The sequence below is a fragment of the Octopus bimaculoides genome, chromosome 1 (assembly GCF_046866305.1).
Source record: "Octopus bimaculoides isolate indiv1 chromosome 1, ASM4686630v1, whole genome shotgun sequence".
Lineage (NCBI taxonomy): Eukaryota > Metazoa > Mollusca > Cephalopoda > Octopoda > Octopodidae > Octopus > Octopus bimaculoides.
The window spans coordinates 163775291-163786343 of NC_142928.1; the positions used below are offsets into that span (position 1 = coordinate 163775291).

The 11053-nt window shown below is 38.0% G+C and overlaps 1 protein-coding gene across 1 annotated transcript in view; it reads right to left on the bottom strand.

The window, feature by feature from the left end:
• Positions 1-10524: 10524 nt before the first annotated feature.
• LOC149137839 (uncharacterized) overlaps positions 10525-11053 on the bottom strand; it is a 4106-nt gene continuing 3577 nt past the window's right edge. Inside the window, exon 2 of the mRNA XM_089354575.1 lies at positions 10525-11053. This exon is cut by the window's right edge and continues 106 nt beyond it. Within this exon, the coding sequence (XP_089210701.1) occupies positions 10525-11053 (529 nt within the window).

The following is an 11053-nucleotide window of genomic DNA, read 5'->3' on the forward strand; positions in this document are numbered from 1 at the left end:
TTATTCTGTATTGGTTTATTTAACCACCCTTGAGCCTGGAGAGTTGAAGCCCAGCGGTGACTAAATGGTGAATCCTCATTTGTGAAGCCAAGCAAAGAAGATGAGGGGGTTATTTGAAGGAAACTTGGTTGCTATGTCTAGCAGGTTGAAGGACCATGTAGTGGTTATCTTGTTAGGTAGATAATATTTAATAATGGGAAGGAGGAATGTATCAGACAATGTAGTCCTAAATATACTATTCATCTATCTGTCTATGCCTGTCTGTATATCTATCTGTCTGTTTATCCATGTACCTGTCTGTCTATCTGTCTGTCCATCTATCTGTTCGTCTGTCCATCCATCTGTTCGTCTGTCCATCCCTCCATCCGTTCATCTGTCCATCCATCCATTTGTCTCTTCTCTGTGTTAAACTAATTTAAAAAATAAAAAAAAAATGGTTTGACTGATTGATTATATAAAATATCCAAAACAAAAATTCAGAAGCCAACACATGTGAGAAAAAGTATATCACATCACCTTATATACAAAATTCACCACAATTATTTTTTTAAAATATGATATCCGGATTTTCTTTCTCCCATCGTTCCATCTTTTCTTTGTTTGATTCTTTTCTTTTTTCCTTCTCTATTCATTTTCATTTTCTTTCTTTTTCTTCTCTCTTCTTTCCTTCAGTTTTTCTTTCTTTCTCTTTTTTCTTTTCTTTCATCCTTCCTACCCCCTCTCTCTCTCTCTCTCTTTTCACTCTCTCTTCCTTCAATAATGCTTTCTCTCTATTTTTCTTAAAATTTAATTTTATTTCATTTTATTTTACATTCCCTAAATATTTCATAATGTTCAATAGTTAGAACAGTAAGCTTATTTGCATAATGGGCCATAATTAAATATTTACAACAAACGAATATAACTGTCTTTACTAACATTGCATAGGTTTCTGAATTTCACAGACGTTATAATGAAAACACAGAATCATTATGTTTTGTGCACTAGTTAACGATAGGTCAGTCAAGATAATTGATACTTTGTACTCGAAATGTTTTCTTTAGAAATGGTAAGATGGTAAAAAATCTGTGGCACATGAATGGCAAGCTTAGTAGATTATCATGCAAATACTGTGTGGTATTTGGTTATGTTCTTTTATGTTTTTTGTTCAAATCTCACTTAGATTTATTTTTATCCTTCATCTCATTGAAGTCAATAAAATAAGTTCCAAGAAGCTCACTTTGAAACCGTGTGATTTCTGGTTCATTCCCACTGTGTGTGTGTGTGTGTATGTCTTTCTGTTTGTATTAGTCCCTACCAATGCTTGACAACTGGTGTTGGTTTGTTTACGTCCTGTAACTTAGTGGCTTGGCAATAAAAGAAGACCAATATGATAAGGGCTGGGTTTAAAAAAAACGAAAAGCCAAGTACTAGGGTCAATTTATTTGCCTGAAACCCATCAAAGCTGGTGCCCCAACATGGCCGTTGTTCAGTGATTGAAAAGAATAAAGATGCAAAATAAAAGAAGTCTATGTTGACTATACAATATGCTGAACAGTGGTTCTTAGTGTTTTTGAACTCATAACACAACTGGAATAAAACTAGGAAGGAAGGAAGGCATTGCACATGAAAGTATGACATCATCATCAACTTGATCATTCAACGTCCATTTTGCATGCTGACATGGGTTGGACAGTTTGACTGAAAACTGATAAGCCGGGGAACTGCGCAAGGTTCCAATCTGATATGGCATGGTTTCTATGGCTAGATGGCCTTCCTAATGCCAACCACTCCAAGAGTGTAGTGAGTGCTTTTCACATGCCATTGGCATGGGTGCCATTGCGATGATACCAGCATCATCCACGATTACAATCTCACTTAGCTTGACAGGTCTTCTCAAGCATGGTATATGCCAAAGATCTCGGTCACCTGTGACTCCCTCCATGAGGCCCAGTGCTCAAATGATGCTTTTAAATGTTAAAGGGTTTAAGGAAAAAACAGTTTTATGACCTTAACATCTCATGAAATTTAAAATTTATGAAAGAGAAAGAAAGAAAATGATTAATAAAGATATTATAATAATTTTTATCTATGAATCCCTTAAGACATAGTATGTATTTCAAGGGGTTTCCTAAGACAAAGTATGTGGAATGCTGCCTTAGAAGGGGATATCCAAGCTTAGCAACAGTCCGGTAGCTTAAATCTGTAAAAGGGTGTTAATAACTAATAACCCATTTATGTTTATATATACATTTCTTTCTAAAGAGCAGATTGCCCATGTATTTATTTCAATTAATTTTCAATATAATGAGGAGTTCGGAAAGGTTAAGTAAAAAATTATCTGTAATTTTATGTATTGGTTAAATATTGATCTATTGAAATCTCGGGTCATTGTTCCCTTAGTAATGAGATTTTGATATTGATTTTTAGAATGAATATGGTAACTTGAGTAATAGCTGACTCTGGTGTACTGAAATATATACACAGCAAGAACGAAAATACTGTTTCAATTATGAGGTCTAGATATAAGAATTAACCCTATCATGCTTAAATTGCCAAACTGCAGAAAAAAAAAAAAATGAAACAGAAAATGAAAAAATTCTAAAATCATAAATGAAAAAGTTTCAATAACTGTCACATACTACAATAGCTTGCATGCAATAATGTTGTACAAATGTAAAGAATTCTTAGAGCTCATCTAAGCTTTCAATTTTGCAATTTTCTTTCCATAATAGCATATTATTTGAAGCGTTAAGAATTATTAACAATCGGTATTGTAGGTCTAAAAAAGGTGTTATTGCCAGGTATATAATCAAAAGTCTCAGTCTTTGATCATGTGGCAGAAACCGTTATAATTTTCATTTTTTTTTTCTTCATTATAGCACAAGGCTAAGCATTTTTGTGAAAGAATATACCAAAACCAATGAAACAAATCTTCTGTATGGATATTGCAAGTCAGAATTATTAGAGTGCTGGAAAAAAGTGCTTTGCAGTTATTCTTTTGGCATTTTATATTCTGAGTGCAAATCCCACTGACATAAATTTTGCTTTTCATCTTTTTGGCGGTCAGTAAAATAAAGTAGCAGTCAAGTATGGGGGGGGGGGTTCATGGTGCTGACTAGTTCTTCTTCCTCCCCACAAATTTGTTGCCATCTGCCTATATTAGAAAGAACAAAAACAACAACTACTACCACCATCACCACCACCACTACCACTACCACTGCCACTGCTGTTGCTACTACTACCACCACCACTACCACTGCCATCGCCGCCACCACTGCTGCTGCTGCTGCTGCTGCTGCCGCCACTGCTGCCGCCACTGCTGCCGCTGCCGCCGCCACTGCTGCTACTGCTACCGCCACCACCACAACCTACGCCGTCACCGTAGATATGTAGATATATGCATATATGGGTACAGGACGTCACTAACAGTAGACAGCCGACAACTGATTAAGGGTCGTTCTTTGTATTTTTTGTATTACTTGTCTTGTTTTCCATTTTTTACCTCTTGTTATTTGTGTATTTAATTCAGTTATTTTCATATTTCATGTTGTTTACTGTTGGTGACATCTCTGAACTTTGCCGAGGTTATTCTTATATACATATATATATATATATATATATATATATATATATACACACACACACACACACACACACACACACACATATATATATATATGCATCTAAGAATAACCTCAGCAAAGTTTAGAGATGTCCTACCTCTGCTGGTGACAAAGGGCCTCTCACTCAGAGTAAAAGGTAGACTGTATGATGCATGTGTACGAACAGCCATGCTACATGGCAGTGAAACATGAGGCTATGTGTAAGCTTGCAAGGAATGAAGCCAGTATGCTCCGCTGGATGTGTAATGTCAGTGTGCATACACGACAGAGTGTAAGCGCCCTGAGAGAAAAGTTGGATTTAAGAAGCATCAGATGTGGTGTGCAAGAGAGACAACTGTGCTGGTATGGTCATGTGTTGCGAATGAATGAGGACAGCTGTGTGAAAAGTGTCACACCCTAGCGTTTGAGGGAACCTGTGGAAGAGGTAGACTCAGGAAGACCTGGGAGGAGGTGGTGAAGCACGACCTTCGAACATTGGGCCTTACCAATGCAATGACTAATGACCAAGACTTTTGGAGATATGGTGTACTTGAGAAGACCCGACAAACCAAGTGAGACCATAACCTGTAGCCTATGCCAGTGGGTGTAACCAGCCCACTTATGAATACCCCTCTTTCATTGGACAATAAAGTTTGCTTGCGAAGACCTATTGAGGCAAGTGAAATCAAAATCAAAGTTATTGACCCCGAAAGGATGAAAGGCAAAGCTGGCCTCAACGGAATTTGAACTTAGAATGTAAAGACAGACAAAATACTGCTAAGCATTTCGCTCGGCATGCTAACGTTTCTGCCAGCTTGCCACCTTGCCCAAGGCTATATATAGAAGACACATGCCCGATGTGTCATGCAGTGGGACTGGACCCAGGACCATCAGGTTGGGAAAAGTGCTTCTTGCCACACAGCCATGCCTGCACCTATTTATATATACATTCCATAAAGTGGTGGGCATTTGGATCCAGTCAAATCATCCAACAAACTATATCAATATGGAACACAGACATTAAACAATGAGGATATATACATTTATATATACATGTATGTATGTATGTATGTATGTACATGCACACACACATGCACACATGCATGCATGCACACACACATGCACACACACGCACTCTCACACACATATATAATTTCTGTAGTAGCCTGCAGACTTTAACACTTCTACATTTTAATATCTCATTGACTTTGTTTTCCTGCACTTCTGCTGCTAATATCGTTAGAAAAGACATGCACGGTAATGCTTCTCCTGTCTTTCATCTCAGAAGAAGGATACACACGGTCACGTTAACCAGGTAGATTAAAATTGCCATAGATACATCATAATCCATTGAAGTCTTTCCCTATTTGAGTGTTAATTCTGCATCTCAATGGGTTATGAACTAATCACAACTACCATACTTTTGATACTCTTACCAATGAAGAAGCTGGTAAAAGAATCTCTGAAGACATTGGAAGTTTTGATGAATGGCTGAGTACTGACTGAAAAATATCTACATATAATAAATACCGTGTTAATGCGTAACTCATCTGAGTTTGCTTTCAGTAATGAGATTAAACTCTCATTGTCAGTACTGACTGATGAGAGGTAATCTGCTAAAGTTAATTACATTAGTCGTCCATTGATGGATTTGGGGTTATTAGATTAGAAGAAGTCATAATTGATTCGTCTATCCAAAACACCTCTGTAGATTTATTCCCCAAAATCATTAGTGGCAAAGTACCAGTGGCATTTCAAAGATTCTTGGTTCTTGATAACCCATTTTACCAAACTTTAAATAGGCATCTGTGGAACAGGTAGAATTCACTATTAAGTAGATATTGCTTGCTTTTCAATTAGGTAGAAACACCTACTGTGTAGTGAATAAATAGACGCAACTATAGTGTTGCCAGAAAAATGAAAATAAAATTAGGCATTGACTACAGTGAACTTCCAAAATAAGGACATCTGGAATAATGGAAGTCCTAAATTAATGGAAATAGTAGCCAAATTTTCCTCAAATCACATCTTGTTATTGTGAAAAAGAACACATTAGATAATGTAGTTCAAGATATTCTAAAATAATAACATTATTCTGGAAGTCATTATAATAGTAGTGCTAACCTAACAGAAATAGCAGTCAAATTTCCCTCAAATCACATTCTATTATCATGGAAACAGAAGACTACATTAGGTAATGTAGTCCAAGATCTGTAGGTTAAGTTATGAAGAATAAAAATATTCTGCTGATCTGAATAAATAAATTTTTGCTGGAACATGGGGCAGGTCAAGTGACAACTAGGCTCACATAAGGATAATGATGGTATTGTAGTTGATGGTGGTGGTGGTGAAAGAGATGAGGATGATGATGATGATGATGTCATCATGGCTGATGCCAGTGTCACATAACAGTCACCCATGCCAGTGGCATGTAAAAAGCACCCTTCGAATGTGGGGCCTCACAGAAGCAATGGTAAGTGACTGAGATGACCGAGACCTTTTGTGAAATGCTGTACTTGAGAAGACTTGACAAGCCAAGTGAAAGCATAGTTGTGGCCAATGCCAGTATTATGTAACTGGCACCCATGTGGTGGTATGTAAAAAGCACCCATTACACTCTTGGAGTGGTCAGCATTAGGAAGGGCATCCAGCCATAGAAACCATGCCAAATCTGATTGGAACTTGGTGTAGTCCTACAGCTTACTAGTTTCAATCAAACCATCCAACCCATCATGATGATGATGACAATGATGACAATGATGATGATGACAATGATGATGATGAGGAGGATGAGGATGATAAAGATGATACTGTTGATAATAACAATGATCGTGATGATGATCAGGAGGAGGAGTAGGATGAGGATGCTGCTGCTGCTGCTGATGATGATGCTAATACTGATGATGATGACGACAATGATGGTGATGATGATGATGATGAATAGACTGCTGATACAGTTGCTGATGGCGATGATATTGATGATGATGTCTTATAATCATTTTGCTTTAAAACAAAACTCCATCAATCTACATTAGAATGTGTACCTTTGAGATTTATTTTTTTATACATATTTTGGGGTCAGGAGGAAAGAGAACATTTTGCTTTTTTTTCAATTTTATTTTTAAAAACTTATTTTCTTTTTTAAAAATGATAACTGAAAAAAAAAATTATTTAAAATAAAGTTATTTAAAACTAAAACTGCTTTCTTTCACTTTTTATATTTTAGTTATGATATTTTCCTATAACAATATATTTGTTTGGTTATTGATGGAGCTACTATTGATTTGTGAAAACTCACCTAAGGAAACTGACTGCATCAGAACCTTAGCAGACAGTTCCATGGCGTTATTCACCATTTGTTTTGTAGCAGGTAAAAATAAATCAATTATCTCCAAGTATTTGCAACCCCTGTCTCACCCCATACTTGTTTCATTGTAGATCAGACATGTTTGGATGTATAACTAGTTTCTGTGTAAAATGAGTGTATGCTTGTGTATATATGTGTTTATATGATATGCATATGTTTGTGTGTGCATGTGTGTGTGTATGTGTTTGTTTGTGTGTGTGTGTGTTAACCAGATTTCTCATGAATATTAGATGCTTGTATAATTCTGATCTGTTTGAATGTATCACCTGCTTTTCTGTGTGGGATGTGTATATGTGCCTGTATTGTGTGTGTGTGTGTGTGTGTGTGTGTGTGTGTGTGTGTGTGTGTGTGTGTGTGTGTGAGTGTTTGTGGTTTTTGTTTTTATATGTATGTGTGTTGTTTTGAGCCTTTGTGAATGTATGCAATCCTGCATGTACATGTTTGTGTAAATATATATTGAAACACAAGCGCACACACATGAACACACTCTCCTACATACTTACACACTCTCTTACATACATACACATGTATGTCTGTACTGATTTTGTCTTTCTCTCTGTTTCTGTCATACCTTTTCCAAACACATGCATACACAAACACACACACATGCAAACATACATTTGTGGCTTTTCTCTACGTATCCAGCTTGTTCATGATTTTGTATAGAGCTGCAATCTTTGTACAGCTCAGATACACAGGAGGAAGACACATTCTTACATTGCAGCTTGCTGTCTATGGTTACAAACTAGAACCCCAGATTGTTTTCCTATTTGCTTATTAATGCAAACAACAGCGGAGAGGTATAGTTCTTTCTCCCATGTGTTCAATATATGAATAGTTATGATGACAAGGGTTCCAGTTGATCAGATCACTAGAACAGCCTGCTCATGAAATTAATGTGCAAGTGACTGAGCACTCCATAGATATGTGTGCCCTTAATGTAGTTTCCAGTGAGATTCAGCATGAAATACAGGTAATACTCATTTTTATCAGCCAAGTGGACTGAAGCAACATAAAATAAAGTGTCTTGCTCAAGGGCATAACATGCTACTGGGCATCAACCTCATGACCTTATGACTGTAAGCCGAATGCCTTAACCACTAAACCAAGACCTAACAGGGAAGTTACCTGTAGAGAGGTATAGCTTCTTTTCACACATGTATAATAAATCATACACAAAGGAGTGCCTAGCAGTTCCTGGCTTTAAGGGTATCATGAAAGGCCTAGCTGGAGGCCCAACCTTCTGAGTTCTTTTACAGGGATTAGAAAAAAATGAAGGACTGTTACAATGTGTGTGAATCTGAGAGGAGAATATGCTGAATAAAATCATAATTAATTGATCCTCTTGTATTTTCTTTTACCTAAAACCAGGAACTTTTCAGCACACTCTTGTATGAATAGTAAGAACTGAAGTAAGCCATGTATTCAACCTTGTAAGACTGATGCGTTTTTGGATGACTGATAGGAAGATTGATCTAAAACAGTGCTTTGCAACCATTTTTTGCCTATGGACCCCTTTGATTCTTATTTTACTCTACTGGACCTCCTTAGCCATTTGATGTATATATATAAAAAAAAACCCAAAATATTTTTCATCATCATCATCATTTAGTGTCTGCTTTCCATGCTGGCATGAGTTAGACAGTTTGACTGGAATTGGTGAGCCAGAGAGTTGCACAAGGTTCCAGCCTGATTTGGCTTGGTTTCTATGGCTGGATGCCATTTCTAACTCCAACCACTCCAAGAGTGTAAGGGTTCTTATTACGTGCCACCAACATGGGTGCCATTTATATGACACTGACAATGACCATGACGATGGTTTCACTTGCTGATTTTTTTCAAGCACAGCATATTGCCAAAGGTCTCACTTACTTGTCATCGCCTTCATGAAGCCCAGCATTCATAGATCATGCATCATCACTTTGTCCCTTACCTCCATGAGGCCCAATATTCGATGATCTTGCTACCGGCAACAGCCATGATTACAATTTCACAGGTACCATTTACATGACATTGGCAACAGCTATAACTATTTCTATAATTGAATATTATGAAAAATTGTATAAAATTTTTTTTTAATATTTTGTGTATGGTAGAAGTATAAGCAATTTACTGCAGATCAATTTTAACAACAAAATCCTATAAGGAACCCCAAGGGTCATATAAAGACCCTTTAGGGTCATATGGACCCCACTTGAAGACCACTACTCTAAAATGATACCTTTGATAGATTTTACAATCACTTTAGTAGTCTCCTGAGTATCCTTTTGGATTTCAGAGTTCTTTTGAACCATACTCTGCCAGAAGTGACACATATTCTTCCAGGACTGTGACACATACTTTATAACTGTGACAGTAAAAACACCTGTTGTACTGTGATTTGGTCAGAATCCAAATTGTCTTCTAGAAATATCTAGGTTTTCTTCAATCAGTAACTTTATTGTTGTTTCTTGACTGTTGATTTCATTACTTTGATGTTGAGTGATGATCAGTATTTCGGTGGCTCAGTTCTGGAATTCGTCTTATCTAGAGGTTTTATAAAACAAGGTCCAGTCCTTGTTGTGGTGTAGTAGCTTGTGTGCTACAATGATTCTAAGAGCAATGCCAATGGAGCACAAACACCTGGTAGGGTCTCCCATACTGGAAGAGAATGCATTAGCTGTTGATTAATTTTTTTAACAGCAACATTTTTTGGAGCTAATATTGCTCTTTCACACAGCCACTTGTGCTTTTGTTGTTTTCTGTGAAGCTGGGAAAGACTTTGTGTTTGAGCTCATCCACAGAATTAACAACAGAGAAAAATGGCCACACTTCCATTTGTCCTGCAGCGTCGAGAGGCACCTTGCCATCATCAAGTGTCAAAATGTCCTGTGCAAACTTTGCGGACATTTGGTCGCCATGTAGCTGAGCTCTCATGTTAGTGGTAAGACTGAGGATCATAACATGATGCCACAAGGTAGAGGACTTTAGGCATGCTTGGACCTCATCTGCTCTAGTGCCTTTCGGAATGACAGGAAGAGTTTGCTTGAAATCACCTGACAACAGAAGCGTTACACCTCCTATTGGAGCCTGACAGTCTCGGATGTCTTTCAGGGCTCTATCTAATGCTTCCAAAGTTCCCTTGTGAGCCATGGTGCACTCATCCCAGACAATTAGATGACACCTTTGAAGTACCTGCCCCTGATCTGAGCTTTTGTTGATGTTGCATGAAGGCATCTCGGATGCTGCTAAATTGAGAGGGAGTTTAAAAGTGGAGTGTGCTGTCCTGCTACCAGGTAACAAAGTAGCAGCAGTCCCAGAGGAGGCAACAGCTACTGCAATGTCCTGATGCTGCCTAACTTCTGCAAAGAGAAGCTTTGTAAGAAATGTTTTTCCTGTCCCTCTAGGAGCATCAAGGAAGAAGAATCGTCACTCGCATTGGCGTACACTGTTAAGAATAGTTGTGTAGGCCAGCAGCTGGTCCAGAAGTAATTTAGGCTCGTTTTCAACAATGTGCTTTGAAAGCACTTGAGTGTCGTAGGATGTTTCACAAATGACAGCAGTGGGAAGGCTATTTGACCCTGACTTGAAGGTTTATGGCAGGCCATATGTGGACAATTCATTTCCACCCAGTGTAGCAATTCTGTCTTCAATGTCAATGAGAGTTTTGTTGTAGACTTCATTGCTGATACCCTCCATGTCCGGATAGAGCCGTTGAGCTTGCCGCTGAAAGTCTTCAGCCATGTTGTCCCTGTACTTGAGCCATAGAGTTGCAAGATCACACAGTTCGCATGTCTGTAGTAATACTGCAAATAGTGCCCTGAGACTTTTAGGTGATTGTGATAAAGCAGCCTCTCCCAAAGTTGCATCCCATTGTGCACCATCTTCTAACAGTCCTTGTCGATAGCAGGCTTCTCTGTATGTTCTGCAGACATGTCCATGAACGGTTTTTAGGGCCTGGAAACACGTTGGCCCTCTGACCTCATGCAGTAGTAGATGGAGGTAGAAGCACTCTTGTTGAGTGGGTTGCACTGTGTATACTCGCCCAAGGCAAGTGTCAAACTTAATGCCAGGGTATCCATGAACATTTTGACCTGCTTTCCTTGGGGTGCATTTTTTTCCA